General features: G+C 43.4%; 1 protein-coding gene across 3 annotated transcripts in view; it reads right to left on the minus strand.

Moving 5' to 3' along the window:
- Positions 1–22,059, minus strand: part of MMRN2 (multimerin 2) — a 113,477-nt gene that overhangs the window by 16,719 nt on the left and 74,699 nt on the right. For 2 of the 3 annotated variants that reach the window (XM_029609336.1, XM_029609338.1), the window contains exons 4-6: positions 18,217–18,291; positions 11,301–11,447; positions 2,474–4,411 (exon numbers count right to left, since the gene is read on the minus strand). In XM_029609336.1, coding sequence (XP_029465196.1) covers positions 2,474–4,411; positions 11,301–11,447; positions 18,217–18,291 — 2,160 coding nt within the window. The remainder of the gene's footprint in view (positions 1–2,473; positions 4,412–11,300; positions 11,448–18,216; positions 18,292–22,059) is intronic. The other variant, XM_029609337.1, reaches the window with a different exon arrangement.

Raw genomic sequence — 22,059 nt, forward strand, 5'->3', positions numbered from 1 at the left:
TATGGATGATTCAATGGCCTATACTGCAGCAATTTTCACAAATCCACTTACTCGAGTAAAGGGCATTTACAAGTGTAAAACCCAGTTTTACTCGAATGAATGCTTTTTAAAATCAGGCCCATTGTGATGTTTTCGCTGTGTGACAATTTGTTCCTGGCATGGAAAAACCTGTGTTTTGTTATGTGATCATGGTACGAATAACCTTACTTGGGCCTATTTTATATAAGTCTTCTTTGAACAATGTAAGTGAATATATTCATAACTAAAATGAAATCCCTGAACAAATTAGAGTCTTCATCTCAACAGCTTCTACTTTCTTGAGCATTTTAGCCTGGTTGTAGCATAAGAATTTCTCATATACAAGAAACATTTTAATAAGACAGGGAAATCATATGCAGAAAAAATGTCAGTAATCAAATGTAGCAGACACTACCTGTCACACTATTAGTAAGCCTGGGTTCTTAAATATCAGCTAGTTTAGGGCAGGATGGACTGTAGGGAGGAGATTCTATTTAAATGCAGACCCTCCCTCTACGGGGTCTGGAATGGCTGTCCCCCTGGTGAGCCTTTATAGCAGTGCTCTCTTTTGCTTTGCACACAGTAAAGAAGTAGTTAGGAGCTTAGATTTTGTTATTTCTCAGGGTCAATCAGAGAAGCCAAGCAAGTCCTGCTTGGTGGTCCTGACCAGGCGGGAGGATTTTCCTTCCCGTCTACTCATTTGCTGTTTGGAATATCCCTCTGGGTTCTTTCTGAGACTTTTGAGATTTTCCATGGTAGGAGCCTTGTGAAACACCTGGGCCTTTCTTGGGCACAGGGATTGGGGAACCCCGTGTCTAGGATGCCCAGGGACAGAGAAGACCTACCCTAGAGGTGGTGACCTGCTGCAAGGAACAACTCCAGTGTTAATAATAGTTTTTGGGGAAAAAGAAAGTATTTTGTTAGATTCAGGAGGAAGCTTTGGCTGCCCTTCCTCCCTGTTCTGAAGCAAAAGAGCTACTTATTTCAAGAGGATCCTTCCCATCAGGGAGCCAGAGAGAAGAACTAAAGAGACTGTGTAAGATTACAGAGATCCAGAAGATCTGCTAACCATGAGTAAAGGAAAGCAACATTACTGGGGACACCCATTTGGCATTCCAGCAATTTGGGGAGAGAAAGAGAGGATTTACTCTCTGTGCCATAGACTTTTTAACATTTTATCTGTTTTGGAAGGGGTTTTTACCATCCTAAAGACCCTGCTCATCTGGGAGCTCCATCTGCCATAATCCAAGAGATTGTAAGTTTCCCTGGCTGCACAGATAGAAAGAAGAGACTGTAAAAAATTGAGAAGAGAATTCTGTGGTGCTGCAGTTTGAGTTTGCACCATTCATCATCAGTGTTTAACAATAAAGACTTTAATTTTGGACACTAAACCAGTGACTCCAGAATATTTATTTCTGCACTCACTGCACCCACATTAAGGACGGACAAGTATCCCTCCCCAAGGGAGCACCCAGAACTATGGAGGATTGTGTAAAAAGGTCACTCTTATCATATTGGGCCTTGGAAGTTTATCTTCTCCCCCACTTACAAAGGATCCGGCCCTGGGAGAAAAAGGAAATGTAAAAGAGCTAGCTGGTGAGAGGTTTCAGCCCCAAAGAATAATATTTTTATAGCTTCATTGGGTAGCAATCCACACCAAGGGATGAGATTACACAAATATATGATGTATTAAAAAAGGGATAGTTGACATGGATAACAAACTGCCCCCTAGATTCATCATTCTGCTAGATTTATAGCAGAATGATGAGGCACGAAAAAAAAAAGTTTTCGGGGGGGTAATAGTGGACAACTGGCTGCATCGTGGCAGTGGGGTTTTGCCCGTTGCTGTGCAGCCGCACCGCACACTATCACCCCATAGCGCCATGGGAAAAGGTGTAGTTATTTCGCAAGGTGCTGCCAGTGATAATATGAAAAACATCGCCCACAGTGCTGCTGGGAGATAACTCCACCCACACCCCGCCATATTCCTCCTCTTCCCCTAATTAGAATAATATCACTGCAATGCGACTGGTATTGCGTGTGGTTAGGGCCTTATCGCATGCCATAAGGCCCTACCGCACGTGATACTGGCACATGGCAGAATGAAGAATGGCCCTGAAAGTACTTATCTTTTTGGCCTCTAGAATAAATATATCATTATATAGTAGAGTGTTGCGTTCATTTTGAAATGACTTGACAAACACTACAAAACAAGCTGTTTTGCTTTGCATTTCACAAAAAACATGACCAACTTTTTTTGTGATTTTGTTTTCAATTTAGCGTACATTATTTGCATTTAGTGCACACTATTTCTAAATATTGTTCACTAAAACAAAATGAATTTTAAAAAAGAAAAAGAAAACCATCCCAAAATCAAATGAAAATAAATCACCATGCACATCCCATAGAATGGTATGGAGAAAAGAAGTTATAAAAACTAGCAGGAAAATCTTACCTTTTCCAAAAAGCTTCTCACTTAGTTTATTCTGCTTAGAGAATGTGCTGATATGCAAGCCCTCCTTTCCAGTCTGCTTCTTGTCTCTTCCTCTGTGTTCTTCCACTCTCTGGTGCCTTTTCAATTTTTCCATTATCAGTGACTGATACTTTGTAATGTCTAGACTTATATTTGAAGAAACTAGTTCGTCATTATTTCCAAACAGCTTTTGGAAAAGATGTTGGTGCTTGTCAAACAGTTGTTTGAAAGACATTAGATCTACTCTTAACATCTCTACTGAAGCATTAAGTGGTTCAACTAGGTTTGACACAGTGTTATTACAGCAGAAATTGCCATCTGCACAAAGCATTTCTAGATTTTTCATTCTCAGACTGAAGTGTTTGATATCTTTTTTCAGAGTCAAAATGTCATTGTATGCTGGGTTATCCAGGATATCTTCTGAGGCAGCTTCATGGTTTGGCTCCATATATTCCAGGATCTCCTGCTTGCTGCTGCTTTCTTCTGAAATGATCTTAACTTGATTTCCAAGTTCAGAAGAACTTGAAGATTCTGGTGAGTCACTGTTATTTTCAATTTGCACCTCCAAGACATGGACTCTCCTTTTGAGGATTTCAAGAGCTGTGTGTTGCTTTTCAAGCTTTCGTGAAGTGTCATTCAGAATTTCGTGAATTTCAGATACTGACATCTTTAGAGCTTCTGGATTTTCTTCAGACAAGACTTCTATTATATCATCTCCCAGCAGGGCCACCAGTGCTCTGTCATGACGTGAGGCATCTTCCAGCAGAGAGTTAAAGATGCTTTTCAGATTTTTTATATGGCTATTGATTACCTCATCTTCATTCTTCAGGAGTAAAACATCAGCTGAAACATTCTTCACTTGAGCCTTAAACTGGGTAACACTGTGCATGATATTTCTACCTTGTTCTTGCTCCAATGCCAAAGACTGGTGAATAGACTGAAGGACCATTGACAAATCTTCAACTGAGTTTTGCAAGGCTCTCTTAGAATTTGTTTCTGTTTGGTTAAGTTCTTCCAAATTAAGAAAAACTTCTTTAAGTCGCTTGGTAATGTTTCTTTGGTCTTCTTCAAGAATAGATATGTCTGAACTTAGTCTTTGACACTCACAGTTTTTAATGTAGTCTAGCAGGTCCTGATTCCTTTCCTCTAGACTTATGATGGTATAGTTTAAGTCCATTAACTGCTTTTGAAGAACCTCTTTGTTCTCTTCCATTATTAGAGATTTCTCTATTAAGGATACCTGAAGTTCATTTGTCGCAGTCTTCAGTTGAGTTCTTAGGGTCTTTATCCATTTCTCCAGAGTGGAAATGTTTTCAAAGGCTGCATCCGATTCCAGATACAGTTCTTTAATCTGTTTTGCATGTGCTGCAAGTGTCTCATTAACTTTGTAGGCATTCATTTGGGTAGCTTGTCCATCTTTGGTACTGTAATACAGCCAAAGTTCAGTGATGTTTCTGTTTAAAGTCTGAATCTCGTCTAGGAGATTTTCCTGCTCCCGTTTAACATCTGCAATGCTGCTGTTCAACGATGCAAAATGGGCCTGATGCATCTTGTGATTTCTTTTCAGCTTCATGTCTGTATCAGCCTTTAACATGGTGAGGTTAAGGTGGAGCCCTGCCTGCTGGGAGTAGAGATGACTGTCCAGTTCTCGCTTTAGCTGCTCTACTCTGACAATGTTCTCTTGAATCTTTGATTCAAATTTTGATCCCACCTCTTGCAGATCTTTCTTTGGTGCAGTTATTTCTTGCAGTTTCTCTATGCTTTTCCTGTTGGTTTCAATATTTTGGGACAGGTTTTGCACCCTGCTTGAAAGAGTCTGTAGACTTTTGTTGAAGTTTGTCCACATTGGATTGAACAGCTCCCTGAGGAAGCTTTCGATGTGTGGCAAAAGCACATGTTGAAGGAGCTGGTCTTCAGAACCTGCAACAAAAAAACCCCCTTATTTAGATTTTAATATCAATTCTACAAGTTTAATTTTCTGTGTACTTAATTTAACAATAACATCTCTTATACTGGGTACTGGTTTAAATGGTCAGTAAGAGGCATCCTAAATTATGGTGAAAATATCAGCAATACGATGCCAATATCACCTTGCACATTAAACCCTTATTTATAAAAGTGTATTTTATGTGCAAGTCCATGATGCTACAATTGGCTGATGGTTTAGAAATGAATATCTACTGGATATTTGGAGCAGTCCTTTTATTCTTAAATGTCAAGGAGGTACAATGAGGCCCTCCTATTATCAATTGACATCATATAATTTACATACACTATGATGATTATTAGAATTTTCAAATATTTAGAACTAGAAAGCAAATCTGATCAACTAGCAGAATGTTGCAGAAGTATCAGAGGCACCCTTCTGACAAAAGGGGAGAGTTCTCTTTCTAATCTCATTCAATTACCAAAAATGAATAGATTAATGATGGAATATTGTACTGTCAGAGACAGAGTCATGGCCAATTACTGAATACTTTGAAAGTTAAATTGAACAAATAATTGGAGGAGAGCAGGAGCTGTGGGTATAGCAATGTAAACAGAGTCCTATGAAAGGTACCAATGCAGGAATTTACAACAATTGCCTTCTCTGGGGTGGTTAAGCGGAGATATATGAATCTTTCAAAAGTAGGTTAGACTGAAAATGTGATTTATTTTTACATTTTCAAATTAGCTATTTTGACAGGTAGCCCTCTGGCTTACCCTCTGTGACCCTTGCAGACCAATTGCCCAGGATCATTCTTTTGGGCTAGTGCTTTTCTGTTCCCAGGTACCTTGGGTCTTCACATACTGGATCTGAGTCTCCAGCCCACTTCTTGCAGGCATCCTGGGTCTCTCATTTACACTGACTGTCCTGCCCTCTGCGTCTCTTCTCTGGTGGGTTTTCTCAGCCTATGCCTCTCCGATCAGCATTTGGTCATTCTTTTTTTCTCCTTGAAACCTCTCTCCTAGGCCATGGAATGAGGTGGGAGTGGAGATCGGTCCCACCAGCATCCAGAGCTCCAATCAGGACTTTCCCTTTCATGATCCTGCTTCATTATTTTCCTCTGACCTTTGGCTGGTTTATCTCTGGCCCTGGGTTGATCTGTCAGCCTTCCTCCATTTGCCCGTTTTGTGCCTTGTTAAACTATTAAGATTACATATGAAGTGCCAAGCGGGGTCAGGCCAATGGCCACTGAGCCCAGAATTATTTGTCACTTGTAATTACCTGGTAAATCTCAATAGGGATATCCATTCCGTGTTGCTCTCTCCCAGAAGTATGAGATGATGAATCCCAAGTCTACCTGGTTAGTAATTAATGAACTTGTCTTCCAGGAACTTATCCAATTTTGTTTTGTTTTTTTAAACCCAGCTATACTACTAGCCTTGACCACATTCTCTGGCAGCATATTTCACAATGTAACTGTTCACTGACTTAAATTTGTGTTAAATCTGCTACTGGTTTCATGGAATGCCCATTGTCCTAGTTCTATTTAAGAAGTAAATAACTTTTCCATATAAAGTTGTTCCACATTACTAAAGGTTGTATAAACCTGTATCACATTTAGGGTCCTTCATTTTCAGTTTATGGACTGTTCATTTACTAACTTTTCCTCCATTCCGTACTGTTAAACTGTTCTCTACTGGAGATCAAATGTTCTGTTACGTTGCTCACCTGTTGTGGAATACTCTTCCTTTAGAAATGAGTGAAGAACAAGATTTGAAGGTTTTTAGAAAAAAATGTAAGGCCTTATTTTTTAATTAAGTTTTTTTTTTAAGTTTACTGCTGTTTTAATTTTAACATTGTTCTGTATCTGTAAATTGATATATTTATTTTAATTGTTTTGTAATCTGCCTTGATTATAATATTTGGAGATGTAGAATATAAGCTTGAATAAATAAATAAATACAAATAGTTGAAAATCATTGGAAAATGATCTTTTTTTTTCCGCTGATTTCCTTCTATTTTTGTTTGTTATAATAAGCACTGATAAATTCCCAGGAAAAATAAATTAAAAGCTTAAAATAAAAATCCCTAATCATCCCTTCTGTCACTTCTTCAAGCTGAAGAACCCAAATCTGTTTAGCCTTTCTTCATAAAGAAGCCATTCTGTACCCTTTAGCCTTTCTATGCACCTTTTCTAGTATTTCTTGGGATGGAGGGGCCAAAACTGCACGTCATACTCAAGGTGTGGTCACACCATGGATGTATACAGAGGCGGTATGATATAAGGGTGTACATTAATTTTGAAACTTCATGAAAAACAAAGTGTCATTTCAAAATTAAATGAAAATTTTAAAATACCCAATGAAATTCATTAGGTTTTTCTTTTCATTTTGAAATGCGGCCTAGTCTGGTCTCCCACTGTTGCTGGCACAAAACTGCCTCTCATCAGAACCACAGACATAATAAAAATTGACCTCCCCCTCCATAGACCCATCTTGCCCTATCCGTGGGTTGCAAGAAGTCAAAATGAGGCAGGAGCGACCCCCCCCCCCCCCATCACTCCTGCCTGTTTGCTCCTGTTTACAAAAATGGTGCTGGCTGACCCTGAGGCTGGTGCCTTTCTCAGGTACAGACAATAGAACGGCATCAACCTCAGGGCTGGCTGGTGCCATTTTGAAAATGGGACCTAGGGAGAGGGGGGAGGGAGTTACTGGGGATTGCTTCTGCCCCATTTTGACTTCTTGTGATCCAAGGATTAGGTAAGATGGGTGGGGGGTATAAGGAAAGGGCCTACAGGTAATTTTCTTTTTTTTAAATTTCAGTGGTTTTGGGGGAGGACGAACTTGGTCCTTTCATTTCATTTCCTTCTGTTTTGTTTAAAATTAAGTAAATACCAAAGTGAAAAAACAAAACAGACTGAAATAATCATGAAAGAAAATGCAAATAAATGAAAATAAATCAATAAAACACTTTTATCCCTGTACTTTCCTATTATGATATTCCTTATTTGTTCTCCATTCCTTTTCAAATTGTTTCTAGTATTGATTTTGCTTTTTTTGACTGTTGCTGCTGAAGATTTCAATGACTCCGTTTTTTTTCCGAGTGGTAACTCATAATGTGGACCCTAGCACTGAGTACAAATAATTGTGAATATTTTTCCCTGTGTGCATCACTTTATATTTGTACACATTCAGCTTTGTTTCCATTTAGATGCGTAGTTCTCCAGTTCACAAGGTACACACACAAAATGGGGTTTATTTTTAATGGGTTGGTTTCTCCTAAGAAAAATGGGAAGAGAGGAGAAATTGGAGGGTTTCAGTATATTTCTTTCTGATTGGTGGACTTCTTTTGATTCTGATTGGTTCCCCATTTCTATATAAGAGATGTCAAATGATGGTGAGCTGTTTTCTGTGATAATAACGAACGGATAAAGCAACGTTGAAAAAGAGCTACTAATATAAATGTTTGAAAAATGAGTATGATTTTTTGATATTGCCAGAGGATTGGTTTCAAAGGATGATGGGGCTAAATGCACACACAGAATGGGGATTGATTTTATGAATGGGTTGGCTCTAGGGGTGTGCATTCGTATTGAACATAAATGTAAAACGCTACTTTTTTTTTTTTTTAACTTAAAAATGTGATGAGACATAAACGATCGGATTTCCAACTTATTCAACATAGCTATGTTGAATAAGTTGGAAATCGCGATTGTTGATCCAAAATAAAAATTTAAACCCCTCACCTTCCTTAATCCCCCCCCCAAGACTTACCACAACTCCCTGGTGATCCAGCGAGGAGTGAGGACGCCATTTCTGAAATCCTTTGCGAGGAGCACGTGACGTCGGCGCCACGTCGGAGTGACGCGGCGTCATGTGATTCCCCGCGGGGTTGCTTCCGGGATCCTCATTCGGCCCAAAAGGAACTTTTGGCCAGCTTGGGGGTGTCAGGAGGCCCCCCCCAAGCTGGCCAAAAGTTCCTTTTGGGCCGAACGAGGATCCCGGAAGCGACCCCACGGGGAATCACGTGATGCCGCGTCACTCCGACGTGACGCCGACGTCACGTGCTCCTTGCAAAGTTGGTCAGAAATGGCGTCCTGACCCCGCTGGACCACCAGGGAGTTGTGGTAAGTCTTGGGGGGGGGGATTAAGGAGGGTGAGGGGTTTAAATTTTTATTTGCACATATGGACATATACTCAACTCATTGAATTCTGTTTATGTCCATATTGACCGCAAATGGGACCCCCTTTGGACATATGGACATATGAACTTAAACTTTTGCTCTGCACATCCCTAGTTGGCTCTAACATTGGGTAAATGGAATGAGAAGAGAAATTGGGGCATGCACCAGAGACTTTTACAGCAGAGCTCTTTAAAGATAAGTTTGTTACATCTTTTTTGGGACTTTTTATGGTGATGGTCCTTTTGGGTGAAACTTGAAAGCTCAAAATGAAGCATTTGTATTTTCAGATTTTGTTTTAATAACAATTTACACAGTACGCCAGTTCACTTTCTGAAGCACAAGATATAAAGGAGGATTTTCTGTCTGATGATTTAGACATTAATAGCTGATATCTTTTCCTCCTAATTTTATAGATTTCATTTTTAAAAATTTAAAACAGTATAATGAAGGTCATCGTATTTTTTCTTTGTCTAAATTCCTTTTTCTGAGTGGTAACTCATATTGTAGACCCTAGCACAATGTACAAATTATTTCAATTATTTTCCCCTATTTGCATGACTTTGCACTTGAAGACATTACATTTCATGTCATTTAGATGCCCAGTTCTCTAGTAATGTAAGGTGCTTCTGCAATTCTTTATAGTCTGCTTCTGTTTTAATTACTTTGAATAATTTTGTGTCATCTGCGGATTTAATCACTTCACTCACTGCTTCCTTTTCCAGATCACAGATAAATGACTTAAACACCATTCCCAGTACACTGAACTCAAATGGGCGATTTTTAAATAGCTGGCGCGCGTAAAAAACGGGGGTTATGCCTGCGGCCTGGCCTTGGGCGTATTTTAGAAGGTGCCTGGCCGCGCATGTAACTCCTGTTATGCGCAGAAGTGCCAGGCCAAAGAAAAGTGCGTTCCGGGGGTAGGGAAGGGTGGTCCGAGGGCAGGGTGGGGCTGGAGGCAGCCGGTATAGCGGCCATTTGCCGCTGTACCGGGAAGGGAATCCTGGCACGTGCAAGTTGATACTGCTCCGTTGGAGCAGTAAGCAACGAAATAAGAAAAAAAAAGTTAGGAGATAGGGTTTAGGGGGTGGGGAGGAGAGGCGAGGGGAAGGGGAAGAGAGGTTAGGGCAAGGGGTAGGGAAGTTCCCTCCCAGTCTGCTCCTTAATTGGAGCAGACTGGGAGGGTCCTGGGGAAGGCCGCGATGCGTCACCAAGTGAAACTTGCACAAATCTATCCCCCTTGCATGCACTGGGCTGGATTTTAAAAGGGTTACATGCATAAGGTACACGCGTAACTCTTTTAAAACGCCCCTGCGTGCGCCGAGCCTATTTTGCATAGGCTCGGCGGTGCACGCAAGTCCCGGGGCTTGCAAAAAAGGGCAGTTGGGGGCGTGGCCAGGGGGTGTGGTGTTGGCTTGGGGGCGTATTCAGGGGCGTGTGGGCGGTCCGGGGGTGTAGCCGAGTGCCCCGACACAGCGGCCTGTGATGGGGCCTGCCACGCCAGCAACAGCCGGTGCGTGGAAGTTACTACTGCTCGGAGGCAGGCGTAACTTTTCGAATAAAGGTAGGGGGGGGTTTAGATAGGGCCGGGGGGGTGGGATAGGTAGGGGAAGGGAGGGGACGGTGCGGGGGTGGGGTGGAGGGAACGGGCACTGCGCGCAGGGCCCTGCGCGCGCAAAGTGCGCAAATGTGCACCCCCTTGCGTGCGCCGACCCTGGATTTTATAAGATACGCACGGCTACACACGTGTCTTATAAAATCTAGCGTACTTTTGTTTGCGCCTGATGCGCGAACAAAAATACGCGCATGCGTAGATTTATAAAATCTACCCCACTGTGCGCATATGCGCATGTGAATTAAAAAATCTGGTGCGCATGTGTGCACGGCCCAACGATTTTATAACATGTGCGTGCTGGCGTGCGCATGTTATAAAATCGGCAAGTCCATGTTTGCGCGTCGGGAAGCGTGCGCACGTACTAAAACCTTCCCCAAAATGTGTTGGACATTGTGCATAACGTTTAGCCAAGTTAAAAAAGAGGAATTTCTGGGGGCTTCTTGGGGTCAGGGGAGTAAACAGTGTACACACGCTTGCATTTCTAAATGTACATATCCCACTTTACTCCCGATCCACCAGCTCCAGAAACAGATGCCCATGTATACAGGCACTTTATACTGGGGCACCTTTCAGGAAATCTTCAAAGGGAAACCACCTCAGCAAAGTACATATGAACAAAAGTATGTGCGCATATCTTGCAACAAAGCAGGTCCGTCGTGCGCCAATAGTGGCAGATATGCTCGTGGCCTGGCCACGCGTACGCCAAGTGCATTTTCATAGCGGCCTGGCCATGCGCATATCTGCTGGTAAGCGCAGAAGTGCTGGATTGTTTAAAAGGGGTGGGGATCAGCCGGGATAATGCTCCGCCTAGTAGGTACAAACAGATGGGGTAGTCAATGTGACGGGATAGTTTTAAGAAAAGGACAGAAGTAATATTGCTGTGTCTGAAGGGAGTTTTATCTTGGCGACTAAAATTGATTATAAAAAAGGTCATTTATTGTAACACCACTTAAAGTATGCACTAGACATGCAAGAATCAAGCTACACTTTTGGACAGAAAGCGGCTCCACACACAAATAGCTGGTGTCTGACTCCCTTTGAATAAAAACATAACTAAAACACAGTGGTCTTAACAGAAAACTCTTACCTGATGTATTTTGATTTGCTTCATAGATAATGGTAATATTCTCTTCCAGTGCCTTAAGATTAAAAGTTGCCTGATGAATATCATTTTGAAGATCCTCCAGAAGAGACTCTTGTTCATGAATTGTTTTTATGATTTCAGTTGACTCGGCTGATGAAAAGGCAACATGTAAGATGAGAGAGAGTGATTGGTTCTCAAAATGTAATTTGCTACAGCATTCATAAAATAAATCTTGTACAACATAGAATGTTCATCACCAAAGCATATTGGTTGAAATATTTTGCTTTCATCTTGATTTGCTATTTATAAATATGGCCAGGTGCCACTAGATGAGGAACTATCCCTTTATTATGGAGGACTATGTCTCTAATGGATTTATAGTATTCAATGAAAGCTTATTGCTTTGCTATAGGAATGTTCTGATATACTGAGTTCTAGGGGTGTGCATTCGGATTGACCGCATTAGTAAAACGCAACTCATATTTTTTTTTTACTTAAAAAATTGATTCGACATAAACGATCGGATTTCCCACATATCGAACATAGATATGTTCGATATGTGGGAAATCGCGATTGTTGAGCCAAAATAAAAATATAAACCCCCTCACCCTCCTTAATCTCCCCCCCCCCCCCCGACTTACCACAACTCCCTGGTGATGGAGCGAGGAGTGAGGACGCCATTTCTGCAATCCTTGGCGAGAAGCATGTGACGTCGGCGGCACGTCGAGTGACGCCGGCGTCACGTGATTCCCGGCTCGTTCGCGCCGGACGGCTCGTTCGGCCCAAAAAGAACTTTTGGCCAGCTTGGGGGGGCCTCCTGACCCCCTCAAGCTGGCCAAAAGTTCTTTTTGGGCCGAACGAGCCGTCCGGCGCGAACTCGCCGGGAATCACGTGACGTCGCGTCTGAGTGACGCGGCGCCACGTGATTCCCGGCGAGTTCGCGCCGGACGGCTCGTTCGGCCCAAAAAGAACTTTTGGCCAGCTTGGGGGGGTCAGGAGGCCCCCCCAAGCTGGCCAAAAGTTCTTTTTGGGCCGAACGAGCCGTCCGGCGCGAACGAGCCGGAATCACGTGACACCGCGTCACTCGACGTGCCACCGACGTCACATGCTTCTCGCCAAGGATTGCAGAAATGACGTCCTCACTCCTCGCTCGATCACCAGGGAGTTGTGGTAAGTCTGGGGGGGGGGATTAAGGAGGGTGAGGGGGTTTAAAATTTTTTTTTTGCACATATGTACATATACCCAACTCATTGGATTTTTTTTATGTCCATATTGGCCGCAAGTGGGACCCCCTTTCAGACATAAAAAATATGAACATAAAATTTTGCTCTGCACATCCCTACTGAGTTCATCCTTAGGTTATGGGAAAGGAATGGCTGGTAGGAGGAGAGCCTAAGGTCTTTCTATAGGGGTTTGGAAGTGTGGGATTTTTTTTCCTAAAAAGTATAAGTATTGGTTAAAATGGAGAATATTCCAGAGAAAGATGTAAGGGACAACCTCAGAAGGTGTGTGCCAGTGTGTGAGTGGCCATAGTGATTGCTAGCCAATGATAGAGTGAGAATCTGTAGTATGAAAGGGAGTGACTGATCTTTACAAAAGGCTGGTCTCTGATGAAGGGAGTCTGGGATCAAAGCCTGGATGGCCCATGGCAAAGAGGGATTTGAAGGAGAAGATTTTAGTGCTGCAGTCTGCAACAAATCTTAATAGTAGATTACAACTTTCAATATGTGAGAAGACAAGGAGACAAATGGAAGCCCTCCATAGCTTTCAGTAGCGAGCGATAGAGAGATAGGAGTGAGACAGGAGTTTGCTACAGAGTGCCTACAGTGAAGATGTTTGGAAATTGTATGAAGGAACTGTGTTGGGGGGTCTGGCTGGGCCTAGGAGAAAATGCACCAGTTGGTTGTTTCAGCACAGAACTCAGGGCACTGCATTGTCCCTGGAGTGTAGTGACTAGATTTTGAATTGCTCTAACCTGAATACAAGTGTGTGACTCACATATGTGAGAATTCTGTGGCGTGAAAGAGAACCATCAAGGACCTCCCCAAGGGTCTTGGAGAAGGGAGAAATTTGGGGTGAGGATTGTAAGAGGCTACCCCTGTGAATCAAGTGATTTAATTTAATGAGGAAGTGAACTGGGGCCTTCGAGATTTTTAAAGTGGCCGAGTGAGAGTTACGGGCAATATCTGAACTGTGGAAAACTTGGGGATTGATGTTATGGAGAGATGACTCATTTTTTAAGAAAATGAACTGTGAAAAAGATTTTGCTATTGTTGTTTTTGTGTGTTAAAATATATTTCTGGTTTTTTGGAGCACAGGTAGTTTGTGGACAGTGGAGTTTATTGGCTGTGATAAATGGGAGTGTCTTCAGCCCAGTTAGGGCCTGCAGAATATTCTGCCCCTCCAGCCCACAATGTCATACCCCTCCCTGGGTGAATTACTACAGTGCTTCCCGGGGCTGAGAAGGTGATGCTTTGCCACAGGGGTTACATAATCAATGGTGCAAAATTCAGTTTGTGAGTCAGTAAATGTATTCTTATAGACAGAAGCTTAACAGTATTTCTCATGTTTTCTTGGTAATACATAGAAATGATTTCTATTAACTGGCCTTAGAGAAGTATCGAACAAGTTAGATAGGGCAGGATGGGCTGACCCTCCCGGGGTGCTGACACAAGAGCGTCATCACTGACATGCCAAGTCTTGCACATAGGGACGGTAACTTTCAAACTGGCGCATGGGCGCACTTGTGCGTGCGTTCGTCAGCCCGCACCCAAGGACGCGACTATTTTATAACTCGCACGCATATATGCTCGCATGTTATAAAATAGCCTGGCCACATCCACATTTGTAGGCACAAAAGCCGCTTCTACCATATAAACCAGGGGATTTTAGAAGGGGCACATGCTGATGCTATTCCCAGTTTTACCAGTTCGTTCCCAGTTCACCCAGTTAAGAGATAGGACTTTCAAACCCCCCTAGTTAATATCATTTACTCCTTGCAGTTATTCCCGACCCTTAAAAGCCTGCAGATCTATTTTTCTTTATTTTTTTAACTTATACCTCATCCATAGCAGAAGTAAAGTTATGCAGCAGGGGGCCCCGGTGTGTGCTAGATTAAGTATTTATGTGCATATCTCTGGTTCACAGCCTAAAACGCCCATGCCCACACCACACCCCTTTTTGAAAACTTCCAAGATGTGTTCACTCCGGGAGATAGATGTGTATCTCGGGATTTTAAAAAATCTGCTCGGTGTGCACGAGCCCGAAATATTCGCGCATCCCCTAATTAATGCACGCATTGGGCTTTTAAAATTCACCTTTAAGTGTGAGACTCATGCCTCAGGAGGGAGTCTCACAATGTGCCCTTCTCCTCTGATGCATTTGAACCATGGAGAAGTGATGATGCACGCATAGGCTTCCCACCCTCCCATGGAAAGAAGAAACAAATTATTACTGCACAGTGATGATGTGCCCACAGGTTCCCACCACACGTGGGCAAAAGAAACAAACCCTGTTGTCGTCAAAGATTATGTCCTGGAAGTCGGAGTAGGTGAAGGCGAGCAGTGAAAGGGAAGGAAGAGTGGGAGAGAGTATCCCTCTCCTTCCCTCCTCAGGGAGAAGGCGGGGGAGGAAAGGGGAGCTGAGCTGAATGAGTGAAAGGGATGGGAAGGAAAGGAAGGAGGTTGTGAGTGAGAGGGAAGTGGGGAGTGGGGAGTAAGTGGAAGGAAAGAAGTGTGAGTGAGGAGGGGAGGGAAGGGAGGAGATGTGAGTTGGTGGAAAGGGAGGGGAAAAAAAGGAAGGGGTGGAAGGGAAGGGGCAGGGCAGTTCAGTTCTATTATTAGGCAATAGGGATGTGAATCGTTTTTCGACGATTAAAATTATCGTCCGATAATTTTAATATCATCTTAAACTGTTATGGAACACAATACAATAGAGATTCTAACGATTTATCATTATAAATCGTTAGAATCGTGAGCCGGCACACTAAAACCCCCTAAAACCCACCCCCGACCCTTTAAATTAAATCTCCCACCCTCCCGAACCCCCCCCCAAATGACTTAAATAACCTGGGTGTCCAGCGGCGGTCCAGAACGGCAGCGGTCCGGAACGGGCTCCTGCTATTGAATCTTGTTGTCTTCAGCCGGCGCCATTTTCCAAAATGGCGCCGAAAAATGGCGGCGGCCATAGAACAACACGATTCCACGGCAGGAGGTCCTTCCGGACCCCCGCTGGACTTTTGGCAAGTCTTGTGGGGGTCAGGAGGCCCCCCCCAAGCTGGCCAAAAGTTCCTGGAGGTCCAGCGGGGGTCAGGGAGCGATTTCCCGCCGCGAATCGTTTTCCGTATGGAAAATGGCGCCGGCAGGAGATCGACTGCAGGAGGTCGTTCAGCGAGGGTTCCGGCGCCTCGCTGAACGACCTCCTGCAGTCGATCTCCTGCCGGCGCCATTTTCCGTACGGAAAACGATTCGCGGCGGGAAATCGTTCCCTGACCCCCGCTGGACCTCCAGGAACTTTTGGCCAGCTTGGGGGGGGCCTCCTGACCCCCACAAGACTTGCCAAAAGTCCAGCGGGGGTCCGGAAGGACCTCCTGCCGTGGAATCGTGTTGTTCTATGGCCGCCGCCATTTTTCGGCGCCATTTTGGAAAATGGCGCCGGCTGAAGACAACAAGATTCAATAGCAGGAGCCCGTTCCGGACCGCTGCCGTTCCGGACCGCCGCTGGACACCCAGGTTATTTAAGTCATTTGGGGGGGGTTCGGGAGGGTGGGAGATTTAATTTAAAGGGTCGGGGTGGGTTTTAGGAGGTTTTAATGTGCCAGCTCACGATTTAACGATTTTTCACGATATTTTACCCCCCCAAACGGCAACAATACGATTCCCTCCCCCTCCCAGCTGAAATCGATCGTTAAGACGATCGAGGACACGATTCACATCTCTATTAGGCAAGGTGAGGCGGCTGCCTCAGGCAGCAAGGTTTTAGGGGCAGCAAAAAGTGTCCCCCAAAACATTCCTACAGTGGCTGACTCAACATTGTAGACATTTGATTACTAAAATGTCCATGGGATTCTGAACAGAGACCTGGTAGAGCTGCGGTGGACCATATCTCGCCATGGCCCAAAGAGAGGCCTGGTGGGGCTGTGTCAGACTCCATCCTGCTATGACCCGAAAAGAGGCCCATTTGGTCTGCAGCAGACCCATCCTGCGGTGGCAACAGAAGGTGGGGGGCTCTTGAGAGTATGTGTGTGTATGTGTTAGAGAGAGTGAGAGCCTGCATGTGTATATGCATGAAAGGATGTGTTTCAGAGAGCCTGTATGCATGTGTGTATATGGGAGAGAGAGAGGGGTGTGTATGAGAGAGCCTGTATGCATGCGTGAGTGTGGGAGAGAGAGAGAGGGGTGTGTATGAGAGAGCCTGTATGCATGTTTAAATGAGTTTGATAGTTCCTGTGCATGAGAGTGTGAATGAATGCCTGTGTGATTATGTATGTGTGTGTGTGTGTGTAAGGGAGGGAGGAGATGTGAGTAATGTAGTACATGTGTGTGAGCCTGTATGCACTTGTGCACTAGAGAGAGGGGGTGTGAGTAAACCTGTGTGTATGTGTGAGAGAGAGTGTGAGTGAGTGCCTGTGTGCATGTGTATATGTGACAGAGAGCTTCTATGGATGTGTGTGTGTGTGTGTGTGTATGAGAGTCTGCATTTATTTGTGTGTGTGTGTATGAGATGGCCTGTGAAGCATGTGTGTGTTTGAGTGTGAGAGAGAGAGGATAAAGTTTGTGTAACTCCCTCCACCAATCCATAAGGGACTGTGTGTTCAAATGGATTTCATCTTTAATATTTCACCTATAGTGGGAGAAAAGCACTAAACTTGCCCTATGTTAATGGGATGGGAGAAATGTCAAATTAAAGACTGAAAGCGATTCATAAATTTTATAATTTAATATAAAGTCTTTACTACATTAAATTTTATACAAAACTATAAGAAATTGATTTAGAAGCACTTGGAACATCAGTAAGTGAATCAAACAGCTGTAAAGATTATGTAAAAGCAATGCTAGAAATCGTCTGCTTCCAGTGTGCTTTTTACTGTCTCTTGTATTTAACACTCTTCAGTGCTGTTATTATCACTGCTGAATACAATGACTTGGAACTGGGAGATAAGCATTTACAATGCACAGGGCCTTGAAAACGATCTTTCCCCCACTCGGGGATCCTGGTAAATAACATATTGGACTTAAAATGGAAGTTTACCGTCAGTGACTGGATTTGAGATGTGACCTCTGGATCCAGGATAAATCAGCCCAGGAGTAGCATCTTAGCCTGGACTTATACCAACCTCAACAGGGAGTTTGAGGCTGCTGGAATTGAATAAAATGTACATTTTAATTTGGATGAATATTTTGGGGGGATAAGCCTGTGGGTATAGTAAACAGCATTAATAGAGCATTTATCCTTCTTTGTTCTCCAAATGTCTTTTATTGGTGGTGAATAGCTTCTAAATACCTATTTTTATGACAGTTGCTATTTGAGTTTATATTTATTTTTTGTATTTTGGAGGCCAAAGAATTTTGGATGAATTGAGCCTATACTGATTAAAATTCAATAAAACACTCAGAAAATAGTGAGGCCATTTTTTAACCTGAAAACCACTGAAAGGCCCATTTATCTTGCAAAATTACCATATGTGGATAGGATAATGGAGGTCACAGAGTTTTACTTTCACACGACAACAAGCAACACTGCAATAGGAATCAAGGAAGATAGATGTGCGTGTCAGTCCATCAATTTGATTCCCATGTAGTGATAAAATATAGTACTTGGCAATGTTTACTGTCAATGACACTGACTTGTTAAAAATCATTATCCAATTTGGATACTTACAGAGCTTCATTGAATAAACCATCAAAGTTCAAGAACGTACCATACGTGGAAGGCCTTTCCTGCTCACCGTCCGTGCCTGCTGCTGGACTGGCTGGAACATGAACAGCATTAGGATCTGTAATTGAGAGTTGAATAGGCCGCATAATAAGAGCTATGCTAGCAATACATTCCTATCTACCGTACTGGATAATTTAGGTTATATAGCGATTGCTTATTTTTGTTTTGTTTTAATTTTCCTCCTTTGGTCACGTCGATTTTCTAATATGCTTTTTGCACAGAGATTTTTGCCCAATACTGACAGACAAATGAAAAAAGAAAGCAGCATAAGGGTTCGTCTATGAAAGTTTTGCACAAGTATTTTCTCCTTTAAAAATAATGGGATGTTTTCTTTAATGTTTGGTGTAATTTTTGCAGTGGGGCAAAACTTTTAAGTACAGGTGCCAGAAACATGTAGAATAGTCCTATACGTCTCCATTTTTACATGATCCTTGCTTTGGCACCATTTTATGTAACCATAAAATCCTGGGAATGTCCTGAAGAGTCTTAGACTAGAGTAAATAGCATAGCAGCTGCTGTAGTGGGCCGCAGGTGAAAACCCTAGTCAAGGATGACCACTTGTCTCTTTGGCAGTGCACGTTCATTGTGGTCAGGACCTGGAATTAATAGCATATAATTCCCAAATTGTCATTCCAACACTGATTTGACTTTATTTACAAGGGAATTATTTATCTGCTGCTTCCACAGGTAGCAATGAGCATATAGAGTTCACAATTATATTTATGCTATTTGGACTTAAAATTCATATTTCAACAGAGAGACCTAAAATGTCCTTTTACTTTTCTAATTATTCTCCCCTATAGAGAAACACAAGAAGACTGAAGTGTGTTTATTCTTATCTATCTTGAGATGTTTGGATCCCGCTCCTCTTTACATCAACAACTCTTCCTCATGCTGAGAATTGACTTCGGGAGTCCATTCTGCACTATAGGAGAATCCCCTTTACTACTCATAGTCCCATGTTTCCTCCTGCCTGGAAATGGGTCTCATAGTCCTGCCAGGAGTTAGCAGCTTCGCCGGTTGCCTGGCATTTCATCCTGTGCCAGGCTTTCAGGAGATTCTCTGTCTCTCTCTGCTCCTTCACATTCAGCTGCACAGAACATAAGCTGCCTCGACATGCACAGCACATTGAATAGCTCCCCCAAGAGCCTGCTCAGACCATGCCTTGGAACACTACCCCTGGAGCTTAAAATATAGGCAAGTAGATATTCAAAGCTGGCCGTGTAACTAACTTAACCAGTTAGAACTTATCCGGCTAAGTTACGATGTATATTCAGCGGCATGGCGAAGCCACTGAATATAGACGTATGTTTATGCACTTAGCTGGATGAGTTTACCCAGCTAAGTTTAGACCTGCTCTATGGCACGTCTAAACTTACAAGGATAATTATGCTGCTAATTCTGAATATCGGTAGCTAACTGTATAAATGATATGGCTAACTTGCTCCACCCCCGATCTACCCAATACACATCTATTTTTTTTTGTGCATGCCCCTTTTAGCCATATAAGGGACTTATATGGCTACTTGGTGGCTACTGAACATAACGACTTATTCAGCAACCACTACTTAGCCACATAAATCCTGCTTATCTGACTAAATAGTGCTGAATGCGCTTTGAATATTGGGCCCAGGAGGGTCACAGTTCTCTGGGTCATAAAATGTGGCCCAGGGCTACACATGGAATCTCAGAAACTATAGACATACCTTAACACCATTACCTTCTAGCACCTTACCCAACATAAACATAATGGGGTAGATTTTATAAATCTACGCGCGCGCGTACTTTTGTTCGCACACCAGGCGCAAACAAAAGTACGCTGGATTTTATAAGATACGCGCGTAGCCGCATGTATCTTATAAAATCCGGGGTCGGCGCACGCAAGGGGGTGCACATTTGTGCACCCCCTTGCGTGCGCCGAGCCCTGTGGGCGCTGCCTGTTCCCTCTGAGGCCGCTCCGAAATCGGAGCGGCCTCGAAGGGAACTTTCCTTCCACCCCCCCGCACCGTCCCCCTCCCGTCCCCTACCTAAACCACCCCCCCCCCTACCTTTATTCGAAAAGTTACTACTGCCTCTGGGCAGTAGTTACCTTATGCGCGTAACCCTTTTAAAATCCTGCCCAATTTGTGCTGAAATTATGATTGTTTTGATTGACTGAATTACATAATTGTATCCATGTTTTGCCCATAGATTTAAACATATCAAATTCCCTGGCAGCTATTGACAGGAAATTTTAATACACATATACAGTGTTCCCTCATTTTTTTTATTAAAGTCAGTAATATTTTTATCTGTTATAAAAGATTTGTTGCTTTGTAGATTTATTCCCCTTTTGCTTTCAGATAAGATGTAAAGACATGCCTTTATCTCTTGGTTAGTTTGCGTCAATGCTCCATAATTAGGAAGCCCATGTAAAAGTATCCTTGGCTACAGCTACTGCATAACACATTGGCAAGGTTCACCTCAGATATATGAATATATCAACAGCCACATCAATGAACTGCAGAGGACAGAATCAGGGTTTTGTGTTTGATACTTAAAGTTCTAAGTCATACATGACATCAGAAATGGCATTTCATGTTCTATGGTCATTTCCCACCCTTTAAAGTCCACCAAAAAGAATTTACATATTACACACGGAGAACAGGGTCTCATCTCTGAAACTTCAATCTGAGGGAATTATGGTTGCTCCTTTCCCTAAGCATCTTTTGGGTGAGGTAAAAATTATTTTACTTCCAGATAAGAACTTTCAGTAGATTACCGTTTTAATTATAAATGGTTGCTTCATTTTAACTTTATTTTTATTTGCAGGTTTGTGACTGATGTTCCCTCTAAGCTTAGGGCCGGATTTTCAAAGGGGTACACGCGTACCCCCTGAAAACCTGGCCTTAAACACCCCCTGCGCACGCCGAGCCTATGTTGCATAGGCTTCCGGCGCGCGCAAAGCCCCGGGATGCGCGTAAGTCCAGGGGCTTTCCTGGGGGGGGGGCGTGTCGGGGGGGCGTGACACGATCCACGCGTCATCGAGGGCATGTCGAGGGGGTGTGACGCGTTCAGCGCGTCATCCGGGGGCGGCGCCGTGGGCATGGTTTCGGCCCGGGGGCGTTCTGGGGGCGTGGCGGCGGCCTCCGGACCAGCCCTCGGACCGGAACATGGAGCGCGGCAGCCGGCCTGGCGCGCGCAAAGTTATGCCTGCTTCGAGCAGGCATAACTTTCGTGATAGAGGTGGGGGGGGGGGGTGGGTTAGGTAGGGGAAGGTTGGGGGAGGGCGAAGGAAAGTTCCCTCCGAGGCCGCTCCGATTTCGGAGCGGCCTCGGAGGGAACGGAGGCAGGCTGCACGGCTCGGTGCACGCAGGATGCCGATTTTGGGCAGTCTTGCGCGCGCCGACCCTGGATTTTAATGGATACGAGCGCATCTATTGAAATCCTGCATACTCTTGTTCGCACCTGGTGCGCGAACAAAAGTATGCGTGTGCGCAGATTTATAAAATCTGCCCCTATGTGTAATCCTCCTACCTGGGGTCACTTATCTACTGTGTTTCACTGCTGCAATGGTTTGAATTATGCAGAGCCTACAGGTTGTGTGCATGACTACCTTGCTCTGAGTGGTTCAAAAGGAAAAACTGCTGCAATGATACCACAAAGTAGATGAGTAGCTGATTCTGGTTTGAGTACAGCTCTGATGGAACATTGCTTGTCTCTACCTGCTGTAAAATAAACTATCAAAATAGATCAAAATTGTGAAAGAGTAAATTTGCAGACTTCCTGATTTTCATTCTCTGCTTCCTAAATATAAGAATTGATTAATCAATTTTAGTTATAATAA

The sequence above is a fragment of the Rhinatrema bivittatum genome, chromosome 7 (genome assembly GCF_901001135.1).
Source record: "Rhinatrema bivittatum chromosome 7, aRhiBiv1.1, whole genome shotgun sequence".
Classification (NCBI taxonomy): Eukaryota; Metazoa; Chordata; class Amphibia; order Gymnophiona; family Rhinatrematidae; genus Rhinatrema; species Rhinatrema bivittatum.